General features: G+C 42.4%; 1 protein-coding gene across 1 annotated transcript in view; it reads right to left on the bottom strand.

The window, feature by feature from the left end:
- The window catches only part of CCN6 (cellular communication network factor 6), a gene marked incomplete at its 5' end in the record, with an annotated part of 39919 nt that overhangs the window by 1642 nt on the left and 18052 nt on the right, over nt 1–20225 (bottom strand). The window contains 2 exons of the mRNA XM_079298919.1: nt 1684–1926; nt 2279–2563. Coding sequence (XP_079155045.1) covers nt 1684–1926; nt 2279–2563 — 528 coding nt within the window. The remainder of the gene's footprint in view (nt 1–1683; nt 1927–2278; nt 2564–20225) is intronic.

The raw sequence follows: 20225 nt of genomic DNA, 5'->3' as shown, positions 1-20225 counted from the left end.
CCAAGCAAGAAGAGTAGAATGAAACTTAGCACTTACTATCCACTCAAACAGAAAAGAGACTTTTCAAAATTCATATTATTAGCCCATTGAATGCATGGACAGGTTGACAAGATACTTCTTCTGGACTGGGAAACAGGAGGGAGGAAAATTTGACTTGGGAAGAAAAAACTTCAAGGTGTTTTTCTTCAGAAGATTCCCAAAGAACAGCATCCTACAGCATGTAAAGTCACCACAGGGACAGGGTGTTGGGTCCCTGAACCAAGCCCAACAGGAAATATGCTTTGCCAGCTGGGTGTCTGCTCTCAAGGCTATGCTGTGCAGCTCATCCAAATTCCAGAAGAAATGATGTCCTGTTGCAGTCAGTGAAGGAGTCACTGAAGGTTGGACTTCAGCTTTTTGTAGTCCTGAAGGACTACTAAATAAATGGCTTAATGCTGTTCTCCAGATATCTGAAATATATTAATTGGGTTTGTGGTGAGATATATATCAGAGGCTCACATGGTTTGGTTGCCATTATTTTCAATGCATAACTGTCTCTCTTCAAATTAGCACTGTCCTCTAGAAGTAAAACTCCCTTCACTTGAAGTCAGTTGCTTTACTGAGTATATGTTTATACACCAGCATTAAGTGTATTTCTGTTAAAAGGCTTTGATATGAGATACAGGTTTTGTATCATAATTTTGATGTAAAGGTGAACTTCTTTTTTATTTTTTGTTTTGGCTTAATTGCATGACCACTGCTTACATGTGAGAAGTTGTCCAAACTGGACTTCACATCTTGTAAGCACATCTGTTTACCTGCAGATTGATTGATGTGCATCTACTCAGCAGCCTTTGATAAAGTTTTTTTTATAAGCATTGCAATCCTTTTAGTTTTATTTTATTGACCCATGATGGTGATTCAATCTGCCACCAGATAAAAGGCTCTGCTTTCTGATACCTGCATTGACTGTAACAAAGATGAGTTTCACCATGGAAAGTTGCATGTGCACAGGGAAGGAGATGGCACAAGCATAGCAGCTGTGGCCAGGGAAGGGCTGGCATAGCTGCTTCTGGCAATGGTGCTTCTTGGAGTGAAAAAGAGAGCTAGCGTTAGCAGCACAGCATGAATGGAGTTAAAGGGTCAGTCCATTGAACCTGGCAGAGTTGCATGGACAAGCTTATGAATGCTTTTGATCAGAATAAATAAACTAGGGGGGAGTATTGTTCTTGCAGTGACCTAAAATTTGTGAATGCAGGAAAGCCACTAAGGCAATTCTTATGATTTTCTGCTTTCTGTTGAAGGAAGAGACCTGCATTATGTTAATGTATGTATGTGAAAACCAAGACTGCCTAACACCACAAAGCAGGAAAAAGTGGGGCAGTTCCCAGGCTGCAAAATGGCTGTCCAGCAGCATCCCTAATTGGGCTGATCCAATGAGTAACAAACCTCTGCAGAAAGATGCTTTGGCCAATTCCCTGGTGACAGAAGCCAAAAGCCTTTTTGCTTTTCACATTCATTAGAGAAATGAGTCTGTGACCTGAGAATAAGAGGGGTAAGTGGGACACAACAGTCACCCTGGCAAAGGCCTTGAGCAAGAATTGGGCAAGTGCCAGTGTGCTGCCTGCCTGGCTGCTGGAGCCAGGGACACTAAATGCAGAAAGGCTCGTGTACAGGAAAGTTTACCAGTGTAGCCAGGCTCACCTGACATCAGCCTGTAGTTGGTTGATTGAAGTTGCTTGTGCTGTCCCAGGCCACAGATGGATTGTCCTGACTTCTTTCTGCCTGGGACCCTGGCACAGGGACTTCCTGCTAATCTTGGTGTGAATACAGGGGTACATCCGATTGTCCCGCTGACACACAGGCACTTGTAAAGCTGGTTAGGCTGGAAGGTCTGCCCGTTGGCATAATAAACTCCATTCAGCTCACATCCTACAGCTACCAGATCTGAAAAGGGTGAACAACAGTTACTAACATGGGAGGAGCATGTGGGTCTTGCTAAACAGTACTAAAATGTGGTCAGTCTTTACAACATCCACAGCTTTGTAAATCACATCAGCATGTGTGTCAATAACACGCCTGTGCACAATGCACTGGTTTCACTAACACAGGTAAGTTTAAATACAGTCCCAGCTCCACTCTCAGATTATCTGACTGAGCAGTTGGAGGACTAAATCAGGATAATTTCTTTAGCACGGAGCTGTGCAGCACCTGCAAGCAGAGTTTTCCTTCAAAACAATTCACCTGATGGTCCCCACCCTCTTGGATTTCAAGAAGGGAACGTGAAAGAACAACTTACATGCACAAACGCCTGTTTCATACCTAGGCTCGTCTCCCGAGTAGTCGCAGTAGAGCCCTTTGTGGGGATCACAGACATCTGCTTCATTGCAGGGCTCTCCTGCCTGCTTGGCACAGACCTTACAGCAGCCACAGCCATCCTTCACCAGGCTGACCCCAGGGGTGCAGGCTGGCACCAGCGGGCACCGGCACGGCCAGCGGCAAACCTCCTTGCGCTGGACTTCACCAGGGTCTGTAGGTTTATCTCCAGGCTGCTCTGGTGGGCTCTGGAAAAACACACAGTGGGCTATTTTGAGCACTCAATGCATTATGTGTAGCTGGAATAGCATAACATGAAGTCAATGTGGAAAAAACTGACAAGTTGCATGAAGATATGCCACACTTCTCATTTCACAAGATCAAAAAGTGAGAGAGGCTGTGAGGATTAGGCAGAAGGCAGAGGACCACTTTCATCTGTCAGTATCATACACTGAGATGTTCCACCACTGAGCCTGGCCTACTGCTTGTACAAAACACAATTGACTGGTCTTTCATTTGCCTTTTATAGAACAAAACTGAAGTTTAAAAACTAGTGTTTTAAAGTAGGTGGTGGTTTTATTGTAAGTATTCCTTCCTAGAAACCTTCTATCAAATTAATTAACTTTTGATTCCCTATCAAATTAGCATTTGATTCCTCACATTGTTTTATAGCCAGCCTGTGTGCCAGTTCTGATGGCAAGACCCTTTTAAAGTAGGAAACCTTTTGCATGTTACTTTTGCTCCAAAATTAGAGTAGATGCTTAGGAAGGAGCATTATAGTATTTACAAATGCTCTTGTGCTAGATGCAAAAAATTAGTCCTAATAAGGGAGCTAGTAGCTGTAATGAGTTTAATAGGTCACTTTCTAAGAGTGCATTTATTTGCATGACTAAGCTTTCATTGAATCCAGGGCTTATGGAGCAAAGACACATCTCATTAAAGAGATTTGTATCAGCAGTAGGAAGTCAAGATCTAGCCAGAATTTACTGGTTTACACATTCTGTCTCAGAAGTCATGTATTTTTCTTTTTTTCCTTTTTTTATTTCTTCTTTTTTCTTTTTTTTTTTTTTTTTTTTTTTTTAATTAAAGGAAGACTGAACTAATTCTTAATGGGCTTCTTTTTCAGAAGTATGGGGGCAGATTCAGTTCGCACAGTGTGAAAGGATCTATTTGAGATAGTTATAGTCTATTTGCATTTTTTAAGAACTACAACTAAAACTTAGCAGTTTAGATCTTAGCATTAGATCTTTTCATGCTGCTGATTTCAGCAGAAATGCAGATCATGGTATGGTTAGTCTCCATGGATGACTGGTTCTGTAGTTAAGAGGGAGCATGCACAGCATTTGGCCACTATACAACTTGGGGCCTGGGAGCCACTCTTACCATACTGCTCTGACTGCCCAGAGAGCAAAAGGGAGAGAAGACCCAGCCCCTCATCAGGTGTCAGTATCACCATCAGGCTTGCAGAAAAAAAACTGAAACATCTATCCTATATTTTTGTTTCTGGGCATGTGAAGCCCAGCCTATCAGTTTCTGTCTGCTCCTCCAAACTGCAAGGCTCTACTGGTGTAGAAATCACCTCCAGCAGAGATGTTAAAGGGAAGGGATCATTCACCTGGGGTTCCTTGCTGCTCAATTTTCAAACTGGAAGTATCTGCAGAATTCAGTATTTCATATGCCATAGCCTAGTAAAGCTCTTGCAGCATAATTGAGCTGGCTTAACTGAGTGCAGTAGTAAATGACCTCTTAAAAGACTTTTTTTCTATCCCTAATTCCCATTTTTTATGGTCATTTACAACTATACTTGTGATATCTTAATCTGCAGCTACTAATGAAGCTCCAAAGTAGTAGCTTTCAAGTTCCTTTGGCTGTATGATTTTTAAGCTAGATATTTATTTACATAAGCAATTCATATAGTAAGTAGATGTTAAATAATGTCATGTGGTATTCCACGCAGTATGAAGATAGTTTCATAAATGTGTCATTTGGTAAAGGATTTCTTCTAATCCTTTTTACCTGAATGCAGCAATAATATAGAAACAACTAACTCAAGTGTACTTTTTAAGGCAGCTAAGCCTTTCATATAAACCATTATGTTAATTTTATGAATGTGTGCCTTGGAATATAAAGGTTCTTCAAGGATTCTTCTGGAAACAGGACAAGCAGGTGTTCCTATACATTTAGCAGTCTTTAAGACAATATGGTTGCTTTAGGAAACAGTTCCTTTCTGCTTCTTTCTTTACAAGCAGAATATTATTGTTGTTATTATCATCAGGAATTTGGCCATATGCCAGCAATATGAGGTTATGTGGCTTGAGTCAGATATCATGTTTCAAAATGGGTATGTGTAGCAGGAAGTATCTTATGAGCTTCAACCCCTGTGTTTGATTTGTATTACAAATTGAAACATGCTTTGAACCTACAGACATAGGGGAGTTTTCTCTCCTCTTTTTAGGGAAAGAAAGATGAAAGGTGTGAGACTAAAATATTCTTACAATGTAAGAAAAGCACCATCAGGCAAATAGCTGACAGTTTTAACTGTGGAATTATTGAGAACATCAGTTTACATGAAAAATCTTCACATATCTGTTCAGTTACAATGAAAATGTAAAGTTTGCTTGCATAGTTTACAGGTCAAATGTTTTTCTAATTTGTACTTCCCCAGGTTTCCATACCAAAGCTATTCACATCACACAAGCCCCTTGCATACTTTTCCTGATCCTATGGGCAGATCAGAAAATGAGACCTTTGTGTAAGAACCCTTCATGTGTTGTTTGTTTTCCTATGTTTTAAGGCTTGAACAAGCTCAGTATGGCATAAATAAGCAAATAATAAAATAGGCAATCTATTATCACTAATGTTTGATTATCTTAGTCTGGCTTTAAATATGCAGATAGAGGAGAGACAGCATTTGAAAATTCTGTTGACATCCATTTTGATTGTAAAGGAAAAATACACTGTGTATATGTAAAGTGGATTTTCAAAATTAGGTAAATAAATAATGAAATTTGCCTTTGACACAAATACCTTTAAAAAAGCAATCACTTAAAATTGTCTCAAAAGAGACAAAGTATAACACAGCCCAGGTGTCTTTCTCATTTATAAAACTAGCCTGAAGTCTGTATATATATATATATATATATATATATATATTTGCAAGCACATGTATACATATACATATGGAATATGAGCATGGATAAGATGTTTACTTTCTTACTGCATCAGCTATTCATTTGTGTTTTAATTAAAAATAAATAAATAAATAAATAAAAAAGCAAGCAAGGTCAGTGACCAGTGACAATTATTTAAGCTTCCCTAACACTTTTTTCTTCCCACCAAGTCATATTAATGTACAGAGAGAAAAAATATTACCAAAACATGACTGATGCAGTAAATAAGATGCAGATGAACTTTACTCAGGAGTAGGGAACGGCTCCTTATTCTTTATGAGGAATTTACTTCTCTGAAATTTAATTCGTCATAAAGCAAATAAAAACTTTTAACCAGGACAAAGTGAGGAAGGGGAAAATCTTTTTCTTCTTTCTAATGAACTTACCTGCTGAGTATAAGGGATGATGAAGATGGTGGGAACAAGGAGCCACCGCATGTTCCTGCACATTCAGAAGGGAAACTGGGAGATAGGAACAGGCTGAGCTGTGTCAGAGGAAGCACTGAACACAAAGCTCTCCTCTGTCTCCTTTGCCAACCCTGCTTTCCCCAGCACATGCACGAACACATACATGCATTCACACTTGAAATTCTCCTCTTCCTACTGAACCAGCTTCAAACTAAAATTTCCAACTGGTTTTCTTTTCTCTCCCCACTGGTAAAATACAGATTTTCACACCCTGCTTGATCCAATCCAGCTGATTCAGCCAGACTTAATTGAGGTCAGGTAGGGTGACATCTGATTCTTAAAATCTTGCTGCTGGAAATGCAGTGTTATTTTTAACTTGTCTTTAAATCTATATTGCAGGAATTTCTGAAATCCGAAGGGCAGACCCTCAAATACATGTATTTTTTTTTTTTGTGATGGAGAAAGCAGAGTTCTTCAAATTTTTTAATGTACTGTGCCAGCAAATCATTGCATAAAGGTTCAGTCAGTACATTCCCTCTAAAGAGGGAAGGAGATGCTATAAAGTGTTAAAATGCTGCTACATATTCTGCACTGATTCTTTCCATGGAATCCTAATGGGGAAGCCCAAACTATAATGTACCTTTCCCTGAAGTATGTACCTTGTCTTATTGCTGTGTCATCACATTTAAGCACAAGATTGTTCAAATCTCCAAATTCCCTCCCCCCTATCAAGGTAAAGTTTGATTTTCAGGCTAACAAGTGAGGGTAAGATAAAAGCTTCAGCCCTGCAGCAGTGGTGGTGGTGGTGCCCTGGTAAATGTTCCTCCTTTGCATTTTTCTTTGCTCAGGCAACCCCTAAAGCTCTAGGGTGACTAGGGGAGGCTGCCAAAGACCACACTCACACAGCAGCTATGTGTGGACAGAGACAGTAGTGGGAGTAGGGAATCAAATCCAGTCCAAGCAATTCTGTTTGTCTCCCACATGCCCTCTGTGGCTACAAATGCACCCTGAACTGCCCCTCCAAATTCTCGAGCATTTAGATATAAAACACTGAAAATCTGCTTTTCTTTAGCACAATCACTTTGTCACATAACTCAAGATAAAGTCCAGGCAATACCTGGGTGACAAGTGGATGCAGCAGATCAGTTAATTTAATTGTATTACTCTGGAGTGTGGCGGTGCAGACTCAAGCTATTCTTGTGTTTCCCCTTGAAAGCTCATGAACATAACATGCAGGTTTCTTGAAAGTCTCTTCCATATGCTATCAAAACATAGCTTCTTTTATAGAATCAGAAGATAGATGAGGCTGGAAGAGGGCCTGGGGGTCTCCAGTTTAACCCCAGCTCAAGCAGGGTTCATTCTGAGATCAGACTGGATTACTCATGGCTCTGTCTGTTTGGATCTGGAAAACCTCCAAGGGTGGAGGCTGCTAAACCTCTCCTGGCAGCCTTTCAGAGGATAATAATTAGCAATTCCGGCTGTCTGAGGTTCAGTTTTCTCTTGCAGCCCCAAAGACACCCCTTTCACTCTCCAGCCTGCAAGAAGTGAGGAAGGCCAGAGGAGCAGCACATCCATTCTTCTTCTAGTACTGCAAGACGAGCACACAGCATTCATTCGAAATGTGTCGTTACTCTTTGCATTGCAGAGATAAAAACTGTGACCAGTGCAGGACTGGGAATGCTCTGTGTGAGCTGGCAGAGACTGGTCTGATATGAATAATGGTCCCTAGTCCTGGGAAACTGGAGAGAGATATTTCTGTAGGATCACCCATTGGTTTTATATGGCACATTTTGCTGGAATCACCTGGAGAATATGGCATCTGAGCTTTAGAGAGTCAGACTTCAACACTGTGGTTAGAGTATAATTAAGCTGATTGATAGAAATGTTGGGTTTGGAAGGAGTGGGAGGAATGCTCCTCCCCAAGGAAGACATTCTGGTGATATAACACATTAAAATATCATTTTAGGTGGCTGGATGAATGCTCACATGTGTGCAAATCAATTAGCATACCTCTTCAGCCTGAGAAGGGGTGGCTGTAGGAGCATCACTCCTGCTATAGTAGGACTCAGTTCTCCAAAACAACAAAGTGCCTTTGCTGCCTTTCCCAAACAAATGCACTTAAATGAGGTTGTCTGGACCTCGAAGTACCTGCAGTACTGATCCCTGCATGTACAAGTAGCCATAAGACCACAGAGACAGTGGCACTAACTCCTATGCATAAATAGTGCACCAGTGCTTTGATTATTCAGTATCAGAGTCTGTGTCTCTGCTAGTAGTGGCTCAGATTTAAATAAATTGAAGTGATCTGCCCTTTTCCTCTCCTGCAGGTCTTTAGTGATCCCCCACAACTTAAAAACTAATGTTTTTAATGCCATGTCCAGACTCAGCAATAGTTTGTCTGTATGCATCCTCCTTGCCAAATCTCCCTTGCAGATTTGATTACATAAAGTATCATTCATTTCCTGAACTAAACCTGCTCTGCTATCTGGTGCCATTCTAATACCACCCTGAACGGAAATGTAATTTAGTTGTGTATTCAGTGACCTCTACGTACTGCACACATATCTCTTTGGTGCAAAAAGATCATCTTCCTGTCTGTGAATATGCCATGCAAATTCATTGTCTTAAGAGATGGGAAAATAAGAGTTATAAACCCATAAATTAATATATCTGCGTATTCTAAATGGATACAAGGTCTTAGAAAAAATTCCAGAGATATTCATTATTCATACTTGTTATGAGCCAGGATTTCCAGCACTCCTTACTGGGTTTGATGGAGTTACTGCAATAAAATCCATCAAAGCCAGGGTTGTGTTTGGTCATTCCTAAAAACTGGGTGTTAGCTCCAGACACACACAAGAGTTGGGGTTTCATCTTTTGGCAGGAAGGTTTTTGCACGTTGTTCTTTGGGCAGGGGTGTTACAAAGACACTCCTCTTCAGTCAGACCTACTCTTTGTGTCTCCTTGTTCAAAGAAATAAACAGATGGGTTAAAAGAAACAGGATCATTATATGGCAACATATTGCCATTGGCTTGCCCTGTCTCACATGCTGTTTGCTCACTTGGGCTTTGGAAGGGAGCTGCCTTCTGCAGTGTTCCAAAAAATCCATTGATTTTGCTAGGAGGTCTGCTTGCTATTGCTGGCAACTTGGGCACGCCAAGGCATAGACATGTCTCTGCTGGGAGTGGCAGGGTTTGCTGCCAGGCAGCCCCAGGTCCTGGAATTAGCCATGCTCAAAGGTATGGTGGAGTTCCCAGCTGGAAGCCTCAGGCCAGGAGCTCTGACCATCACTGCAAGGGAATCACCCACCCACCACCGATGCATTGTTGTGAGGTTCCTCTCTTCTCAGCTGGTCAACTGCTCAGCTTTTGTAAATTTGGGCCATTTTTGCTTCTCTTCAAATTGAATTTCAGACCAAAGTTGCACTCAAAAGGGTTCCATACCTCTCCTTCTGGAGCACCACCATCAACAGCACGTGCTCAACAAGCTGACTAGGGAACTTCTCCCAGGGTGACGGGGTATTTCCAATGGGACAGAAATTCAGCTTGTCCTGCATACCCACTTCACCTACCACCTGTGCAACACTGAGGTTGCTGTTGGAGAGGTAGAAATGCTTTGTATAAGGGCAGCTATACCATGTTCCCCATAGTGAGCCATTGTTTCTGCTTCAGCTTCCAAAACAATTAATAAAGCTTTTCTGAGCTATAACAGGCGACCTCATATATGAAGATATTTGCATGCAGGTTTAAGACTAGGTCCCATTTTCAAAACTGATTTATGCAGGTGGATGTCTGTATCCTATTTTCTTCTAATGGGCCTTAATCACAGAAAAGATGGCATAAACTACTTGTATTCCAAAGCACACATCTCTGAAATGTTCCATCTTTCTGTGACTATCAACAATGTGAAACTAGAAATTCTCAGAATTTTTTAAAGTTGAATATTTGTTGTTAAAGACAGCTTGAGTTTTCATGTTTCTGGTTAACAGATCATTAAAAAATATCTGTACACACTAAACAGGATCAGTCTGTACTCTGCCTAGCTTAGTGGGACAGGCTCTGTGCAATCAATCCAGAAAGGCACAGGCTGCAAAAAGCAGACCAAAGTGGAGGTAGAGACAGGAATGAAAATGAAGACAAATTGGGGGCTCACTGAGCAAGGCAAAGAAGCACAACTGCACTGAGCTAACCTATTACACGCTGGAATTGGCCGATTCTGCACACAGTGCAGCACCTCTGCTTTTCTTCAGTTTGATGCTGAATTCACTGTGACAGAATAAACTCAGATCAACCCAAATTGTATTTGCAAATCAGCTTTTCTCCTCACAGCCCCGCTCTGTGGGCAACCCAGTGCTGGTAGCTCCAGCCTCCCCTGCCTTTCTCCCCACAGCTGGGCTGCTTTGCAGAGCAGGCAGACAGCTGCTCCTCAGGGAGAAGATAAATATTTGAGCAGAGCAGCTAATCCTGCGTGTCAGGAGACATGGGAATGTCCACTGAGGCTTGTACCGTTCTCAAAGGGCTTCCATTGTTAGTTATAGGGGGAAATAGTAAAGCAGCTTCCCAAACTCCTGAACTATTTGCACATGTAGCTTGTGTGCCAGCTAAAAAACATTCCTGATGGAAATGAAAATAAGGTCCTAGCCAATGACCTTCCTTGAGGGTAAGGCATGGGAGAGACACAAAAAAAGAGTTGTATTTTTTCCCAATCCACCAGTAGGGGATTTTTTAAAATTTTATTTTATTCTCAGTACAAACTTTATTAACTTTAAAAAAAAAGAAATCCCACATAATTACTGGGGCATTCACATTGCTATCTCCAGATTTATTTTGGCACCAAAAGACAAACTCACCTCTTTGGTCTACAGGAATACTGTATGATGCTCTCTGTAGATCCAGAGACACATGTAAATTGTATGGCACTGGCCAGATCTGGTGCCCATTTTTCATGTCAAGTGTCTCAGGAAGTGAAACTGCTCAGAGAGAGGAAGGAAGGCTGTCCTCTCCTTCCTGGTGTCATCATCTCCACTTCTGTCTCCTCATGAATGAAGAAGGTCACCACCACATCCCTCCTCCTGCACACAAGGAAGCTGCTCCAAGTCTCAGGGCTGAAAGGATTTATTCCTTCATTGGATGGGTACATTAAAAATATCAGGAGCTGGGGAACTAGTGGTGGAAAGTCCAAAGAGCAAACACTGGGTGGGCACAGCAGGTCTGGCCACGGTCCAGGGTTCACAAAGATGGAACAGTCCATGTTCAGGTGCTTGAATGGGAATATTTTGGAAAGCACATAAGAGAGTTCTTGTCCCAGCTCCCAGCCCTCAGGCTATGTCTCTCAGGGTCTACAAAGCAATGAACTATCCAAGAGAAAAAAAACCCCATACCTCTTTATGACAAGGGTATGGAGAATAGTGTGAAATTTCTTTATTTTTCTGATTAAGAATCTCATCTCAGTATATTTGTATGAAATCACAAAACCTATGGGAAATGCAGTTTAAACATTCACACTTGGTTTCTTTTCATTTTCCTTTAGAGAAAAAGCATCAAAGTCTACAAACATCCAATCAAAACCTCAAATCAACTCAAAATCTCCAGAGGGATTGCAAGCTTGCTCAGCTTGCAGGATAATGCAGCTGAGATGTGTTGGTTTGACCCCCTCAACAATTCACTTATCCTTCCTCTTGCATTGCCTACTGCAGAATTCCCTGTAAATCATCAGGGGAAAAACAAACAAACACCTCTGTTGCACAAACTGTGTTCATTTATTTTATTCCAGTGCTTCAGTCCAAATAGTGTGTTCACCATCACCACCAGGATAAAAGAGAAGAGATGGCAGGAAGGAATCAGCAGATGACTTGCCCAAATCTCATTTGCCATGTGGGTAGAAGGGGAAGGACAGAAAAAAAAAACCAGGAAGGGGTTAAGGCAAAAGTCCAGAAGTCTCTTGGTGAATGATTGCACCTGAATCAGGCATCTCCAATCCAGAAAAGCCCACAGGACAGTTCAAACAAGTGAATAATTTGTCTGAGATCCAAGGTTTTCAGTGCTGTTTTGCCTAAAGGATTATTTCATTTGCATTTTTTATAAATGAGTCATGACCTATTGATAGCTACAAAATTCTCCATATTTATTCTGCAAAATGGCACCTCAGAGATGTCACCTTTTGTTTTTTTGCCTCATTAAAATTCTGGCACACCCCACGTGGTGGGAGACATGGTGCTGACTCGAAGGGCAGTGGCAGAAAGCAAAACCAGGGAAATCTAAATGGGAGAGAGAAACAGAAGGTTTAGTGCTGCTGGAGCCAGACCATTCATGAGGCTGGGGTCCCCTCCTGCCTAGGAGACCTCAGCAATGGCTGAGGGGTGCAGGCACTGCCCCTAACACCTCATCCTGCCCTTCCTGCTGACCAGTTACCAGAGGAAGGATACCCTGGAGTACCTGGGCAGACACCCAGAGGCTTCTGAATAAACCAGGCATGGCTCTGCACTGCAAAGCTAATTAGGAAAAAGGAAGAAAACCTTCCCAATGTAATTTGAAGCAAGAAAGATATTAGGGTTTTCTTTTATATATTCTCAATAATGCACCTTTCCCTCCATCCCTTGACTTTTTAAATCTCTTTCAGACCACCTTAAATTCACTGGAAAAATGCTCAGTCTTGCATTAGGTACAGCCCTGCCATCTGTCTGATTTTTTTTTTAAACTAAATGCTTTCTTAATATCAGGAGGGAAAATTGCAGCAGTGGCTTAGTTTTATATTTTTATTTCAGTCAAATACATATTTGCTCTCCTAAATGAGTTCAGAAACTAGCAGCAACCCTGAGATTTCCTGGGGAATCCAGTTCATCCAGGACCCAATCCAGACATCCCAAGGTTGGACTCCTGCCTCAGAGCCAGTCTTGCCAAAACTGTAAACCAGCTTCAGTGATGGCAACATCCCACTCCTGTGGGCATCTTCATGCTTGAAAAGGAAAAGGTTCATTTTGAGGGAAAAGGGTTTTTTTTCTCATAAGACTAACAGGCCATGCATGTTTATCTGTGCTGCAGAGAGACTCTCTGAGGGAAGACTACTAAGGTACCAAAAGACCCTTTAACCAAAGGAAGAGGGATAAGAAGACACAACAATGGGAACCTCAAGCCAGACAAATTCTTGTAGTTAACAGAGTGAACTATAACACAATATGTGGAGGGATGTGGCAGTTCTCTACCTTTGTTTTGGGTGAGATTCCCTAGGTGTCCTCCAATGGGGACAGGTACATGTCAACTAGGAGCCCTTTCTGTTTCTGGAGAACCACAGGCACTTTCATGGTACACTTCATTTTTTCAAATGGACACTTCAGGCTGAAATGAATTGTGTCTGTTTGAGTATCTCTGTATCTTTCTGTATCTGGTGACCATGCTGGGATCTTGGGGTTACATCTGATGAGACAAATGTATGTTTCTGTCTAGGCATCTCTCTGGTATGACTACTTGAATGAGACAAGTAAATATTCCCCAAGCTTAGGTGGCCAGGTACAGTGTAAAACTTGATGCACATACTCAGATGACCCCACAGTCACTTCTGGTCCTCTCTCTGAGTTTCTGGGGCTGGCACCACAGCAGAGCCATAGGCATGGCATAGGCAGTCAGGACCATCCTGTGATCCAGATGACTTTGAAAAGTGTTTTTTGTTCCCTGCATAATATGAGGGACAATGAGAGGAGATGCCCCTTTGGCAGTGTCCAGGGTGAAGTCACAGGAGAAATCAGCCCCTGGCTTGGCAGCTCTACCAGCTTCTTCCTTCAATGTGAAGAGGCTTCAACAAAAAAATAAGAGACTCACTAGAGAACCCCTGAACATGGAGGATTCATTCATTGTCACTTTTCTGATTCAAGCCTCTGAAGATGTTGAATATGCTCACATTACTCATTCACTCTGAACAGAAGAAATGAGCACCCTGGCTTCTGTTTCCATATACTTAAGCTACATTCAACAGAAAAGAAGCCCCAAGTGGTTTTTGTTGAGACACCCAAGTAAGGTTAGATAAACTGGCAACCAGATATTTTTTATTATGGAACTATGAAAGGTGGTATTTAGAAACAGGTTATTTGAGATGCTGTTGCAATTTCTGACAATAGCAGATATTCCCTGAAGTATGCTGTTTGGAAGTAGGATATTTAGAACAATTGCTGTATTTGTGGTGGGGAGCATGCATTGTTCCTCCAAAAGTTTTGTCCAGTCTCACACAGCAACTCTTACTGCTGTGTCAAAACACAGGCAAATTTCCTCTCTGAAAGCCAGTGGGAAGATAAAGGAAACAACTGCAAATAATGCTGTGGCTTTTCTATACTGACACAGAAACAACAGGAGGAAGCTCAAATCTAATATGCACTTGTGAGGTTTCCCCACCCTCCAGAAGTTCTTCCCTACAATGGACTCAGACTTAAAATCTTTCATGGGGCTTAGTCCTGCCCCAGTTGAAGCTGGATCCTGACAAAACCAGTGGAGAAGCGAGACAAAAATGGTTTCCTGAGCCATGCATCCAGTTCAAGGCAAGGTGGCAGCGTGCTGGAGACAGCCCGGGGTGCACACGCATGGATGAGCGACTGCCTGACCCCCAGCCTGTGCTGTGACAGCAGCCAGAAGGTGACATAAGTGAACTGCACTACACGAGCTCCAGCCCAGAGGGTGTAATTGCAGTGGTACAGAAGGGTAAAGCTCAGCTGTCAATTAAAATCATGGCAAAGTCTCACTCAGCATCCACGTTGCTCATACACACGTATGGGCAGCCTGAACTTTGCCCAGACAAGGTGGAGGCTGCAGGGGAGGGCAAACTGAGCACCAGTTCAGGCAGGGTGGTCACAGCAGCTAAATTAAGCAGCTCATGTATGGATTGTAACATCTCAGCTCCATGCACAGCCCACATAGTCTTCAGGCAACTTCAAAGCAAATGAACCAAGCTCAACTTTTTCTCAGTGATGCTGGACCTGAAGCTGCTCACACTCTCCCAGACACAGCCAGGACTTAGCATGGGTCTGGCAGTAGTTAGGGCAGAGACACTGATCCAGTTTTTGAGAATTTACTAGTACAGATACAACAGTGCTGTGCCTGCAGCCCTCAGGGCCAGGTAATGATCTCTGCTCTGTTTTATTATAGTGGAGAGACAGCCTCTGGGTCTAAAATGTATCTGGTCATTTTTCCATGTACCTTCTGCTAACAGGATCCAGAGTGCACTTGCCTATTATGCATTAAACCAGGAAATTACTAACATTAAAAATTACTTTATTTAATCAGTTTTATAGTCATCTGGCAGTAGCCCACTTTCGTCTCCAACTGCACACTGAGTCTGTGTCTATATGACTGTCAGCCCTTTGTAAGTCTCTTGAAAATATCAAGTACACCTTTAAAGTGTCTAGCTGGGGTCCTGCAAGCAGAGTTGCCATGGCAGCATGGAAATCTGGCCCAGCAGAATATCTTTGCTTGCCTTTCCAAAGGTGACAACCATTCAGAGCATCCAATGGATACTTCTTTAAAACAAACTGGGCTTAAAGAAAATCTGGTTTGTCCCTCTCTCTTAAAACACCAACCTGAGACCTAAAATCAGTAGCCACATAAGAAAAGGGGGTGGCCAGTGGCATGAGAGGCGTGATGGGATCAGAAGCCCATGTAAACCTGTCATGAAAGCAGAGCAAATCCCCAGCAATGAGAAGACTGATGTGTTGCTGTTGGTGGCTGTAGCAGTGACTCAGTTCTCCCTTTGCCTTCTGCAGATGTCTGTCACAGTAAGTGGTTACTGCTATTGAAAACACCTGCCTTCATTCTCCTTCCTCCCATTCCTTCTGACAGGATAAATTACTGCACTCCGAAAGTAAACAGCTTTTGCAGTTCTCCTGAATATCAGTGCTGCTATAAAACATTTTTTAAAAAGTGCACACAATGCAGAAAATAATACTGAACATCAGTGGTTAGTATTTTCATCATGCCGTAGAGGTGCCCAATATTTAACTGGTATTGCAAGCTGACAGTACCTTCCCTCCAGGACTCAGGCTTCAGCTCTTCAAAGACTTCAGAATGTGCTTTCATCTGACCAGAGGGACTATTTGATGTGCATAAAGGTTTGTACCTAAGTATTTCTAGGGCTGGAGCCTGACCTGATGAGCACAGAAAATTGGAGAAAACTATGAAGAGTAGCAGATCAGTTCAATCTTGATTGGACAAAATCAAAGCTGAGGCACTCAGTAGTGCCAAAAGCCATTTAAGACCAGTAACTTCTGTCCCTCCGAGAGAGAAATCCAGGAGTTCTTAAATGCTCAGACTAATTGAGTAATCAAGGCCTGAGGTATACAAACATCCTCAACTCCATAAGGTTGCTCACTTTATGTGTCCAGCTCTACAATGACGAATACAGAGAGGCAACGAAGGGGATCCCTCTTGATTTATACCCTGTCAATTGACCTATAATTTAAAATCTCTGAGATCTCTACGTCTTTATATTTAACCTCATCCAACACAGAGCTTTATTTTGAGCCAGATAGCTCCAGAGCTGAGTGCAGAAGCTTCCTGTTGACCTACAGCATTTCAGACAGCAAACTCTCCAGTCTGTGTAAACAAGACTTCTCCTGTGTAAACAAGTCCAATGCATATCCCCAGCCTGCCTGAATCTGACTATCTGGCTCCTTTTAAGTCTTCTCTGAATATACCCCAGACATTTTTTGGTAGGCTATAAGGAACTCCCATAGTCATCTTCTCTTGTGCAGGCTACAGGATTTGTTGTATATTCTTCTATATTTGCCTTCTCCTTTTCTCCATCAGCCTTTTTATCTTCTTTTTGTACTTTGGCTCACACCCAATCTGATGGAGTTCCTGCTAGTGTGAGTTCCAGTTCCAACACTGTGCAGGGTGAGGGACTCCCTTTGGTCCAGGCTCCCTCAGCCACCAATTCTCACAAGTGACTCCTTGTTTCCAGCATGGACCATGCACATCAGCAGCACAACAAAATAAGGGGGTAACTAAGATGCAGCTTTTCTCCAGGTGCTGTGTTTTTTCCTCTAAGAAGTGATCTCTTTCCTTATAAAGGGTGGGAGGGAAGGAAGGAGGAATAGAAATATATCTGGGTCATATCTTCTTTCTTTAGGTTTTTATTACCCCTCCTTTTACTTAGGACTTGTCAGCAATCTAGAGGCCCTCTTGTGAAATGCTCTTGTTGACAGTCAGGATCAGAGCAGCACGCACTGGGAAAACCATAACAGAACAAAAGCTTATACAGGTTTTCTACAAACTCAGCTGTCATCTCCAGCCAAGACTATCTGCTACCCAGCAGCCCAAAGCAGAAGTACCCCATGGGATGGCCTGAGTCACTCTGCCCCCTTCATTAACCCCTGCCACCCTCAGCATAGGCTGGCCTTGGCCAGGGACAGTACTTACAGAGGAGCTGGTCACTGCTTTGTGGGTTGGGGTTTTTCAGACTTACTGTTGGTTAGGTAAGCTAGTCTTTCTTTCTTGAAATTGAAGGAGGAATTGCAGGGTTAATAAAAGAAAAGAAGGAGAAGCAATGAACCAGCCCAACATGGGTACCTGCATGCCCAGCAGCCACAAGGGAGGCTGTTCAGGGGTGTCTCTCCACTGGCCATGGCCACTTGGAGATCACGGCTTTGACCTGGCTGTCACTTGCACTGTCTCCTGGTTTTCCCAGGCTCTTGTAGACAGCTGTCTTGGTGAGGCTGACAGGAGACTAAAAGTCCTTGTTCCTGAGGCTGTCTGTTTTGACTGAGTGTGGGTGGCAGCACACACTGTTTTGCAATCATAATTTCACTTTACAGAGAATTTTGGGAGTTTGGACTGAATTTTGTAGTGGGAAAACACTGAATTTTTCACAGTCCCCTTTGTGTCCTGCCAAGGTCTTATACATTGAAGAAATCCTTATTTATGCAGAAAGTAGAATATCTGGTGGGAGATAGGAGACAGTAATTGCCCTACATCCAGCAGCAAGTCCAGCAGATCCTACACTGGGTTATTAATGCCATTTTGGAAGTGTCGAGCAGAGCACTGTGGAGAAGCTTATATCCTGATAATCAGGAAAAAAACCCATAGAAAATGTGAAAGTGGCTTTGCTGTGATATTCCTGTATGGCTACAGCTCTGAGAGAAGATTTCTTTTTATAGCAACAACATCTCTAGTATCACCTAATGGGGACTGAGAATTTGGGTCACAAGCTGGAGCTTTTGCAAAGGGACTTTTCCAAATGTTGGCTCTGCTCTGTGCACACTGAGCATCAGCAGGTGGAAAAGGCAGTGCTGGTGCCCCCAGGTGAGCACTGCCCTTCTCACCTTCCCACTCTGAAGCATTGTGTCTCAGTGGCCAGAACTCCAAGAGGGACAATTTTCCCATGGCACTACAAGGCATCACACAGGGAGTATTTGCAGGGAGAGCAGTGCTTGCCTCACCTAATGAAGAAGGACAGGGCAGCTGACACAGAGCTCCTGAGGAAGCCTTGCTTGGAGCACTTTCTTCCTGGGGAAAAGCTGTCTGGCTGCTGCCTGAGCAACTGCTGGTTCACACTGTGAGTAACAGAGGGTGAAAATGTGTTTTTTGCAAGGGTAGTGGTGGGAGTGTGCCAGCTCACAGGCTATCACTGCCAGGCAATGGGCTACCCTTCCTCTTCCCACCTCCAGGCAGCTGATAGCCATGTGCTAATTTGGCTAAGAATAGAAATAAATTTAATTCAAACACAGCTGTAATCTGCTGTCATGGGATACTGCTGGGAACCAGGGAAAAAGCACCCTTGAAGCCTTGAGTTTCTCAGGCCTCCACAAGGACAAGAAGTTATAACAATGATTATCCACCTGCAGGGTGCATGGGAGCCATGTGAGTGTCTCGTGATATTTTACAGAAAGCATGTTTTCAAAAAGGTGTTGCCTTCTTTGACCAGTGAGTCTTTTCTACTTTGTTTTTCGTGATCTCTCTTATAAAATTGCCATGGCTTTTTGATAAATCACTCCTTCTGGCTCCTCGGAAGAGGAGTAGTGTTGCTGTATTCTTTCTCCACTTCCTAGCCTTATAGTGACAATGTGCCACAGAAGCTACAGAGGAGTCTCTACAGTGACCATCACTGCAGTTTCAAAAGAAAAAGGTTTTGAGACTTAGATATTTTGTGATATAACACTCCTGGTTATCCCTTTTCGGAGGAGGGTCCTCTGTCCTCCTTATTCCCAAGAGCTGCACAGAAAATGTTTGGATTTTGCAGCAATGGCTCCATTTTGGGAATCACATCAAACAGCTCAATGTTGCAGAAAAATACACAGTAAAAAGAGCCCATTTTCTTTCATCTGAAAACCTATCCAAATTTCACACCATGACATGCTGGGCCAAGGCATCACCTCTCATTGAAATGAACAGCAACGGCTGGGTTAAATACCCCAAGCCACCTTTTCATCTGGAGTTGCAGGACACCAGCTCTCTGCCACAAAGGAATAACAAAACTCCACAATTTGCCTGGAAAAACAACAAGTTTGGCCCCAGGGACATGATTCCTTGGAGCATCAACTGAGTATCCATAACTGTCCCCAGCACAAGGAGCATTGCCATGTTGATACACAGGGAAGAAAGCTCATCCTCCCAAATGTGAACTGATACTCCTATATTAACACCCTCAACAACCATGCCACAAACCTCAAAACTCATAAAGTTGTTTTGAAAAGCACATGATTTTTAAAACTAGATTTTTTTTTTTTTTTTTGTTTACTCAATCTCTAGACTTCTGGTCCCTGAGGTTAGCTCTGCAGCCAAAGGGCTACAAACTTTTTCCAAAACCAAAAGCCAGATTTGCCAAGGAATTGTTTAGTCACACAAACTGAGACTGTAAGGAAAAAACATCGAAGATCACAAGACTCCTGATAATTTTCTGGACCTGTCATCACACATGATTTGTCGTGTAAGCTTGTGGAGAATGATGGTTTCAAAATCCTCTGAAATGCTTTCTGGTTTTATGGAAACTCCTGAAGAACTAAATACTGGATTTCCATTTTCACTTTTCTTTTTTTTTCCTTTTTTCTTTATTTTTCCTTTTTTTGTTTTATTTTGGTTTTTTTGTTGTTGTTGTTTGTTTGTTTCTTTGTTTGGTGGTGTTTTTGCTTTGTTTTTGGGAGGGACGTTTTTGGTGTGAGGGTATTTTTTTCATTAGTGTAGTACCCGAAGTACATTGAGTATTTTACACTTAATATTTCAGAATCTATGTAAGGGAGCATTCAGAACGAAACAATTTTCTGTTCATCCAGCTGGATTCAGCTGGGAAAATGTCACTCCTCTTTTCAGCATATTCCCTGGTTCAGATTTTCTAATAACAGAAGAGAGAAGTAAATACAAAATAGGCTTTTTTAAATTG

Source organism: Erithacus rubecula (assembly GCF_903797595.1).
Source record: "Erithacus rubecula genome assembly, chromosome: 2".
Classification (NCBI taxonomy): domain Eukaryota; kingdom Metazoa; phylum Chordata; class Aves; order Passeriformes; family Muscicapidae; genus Erithacus; species Erithacus rubecula.
Note: the sequence above shows the minus strand (reverse complement) of the source record. Positions and strands in the feature narration are given on the sequence as shown.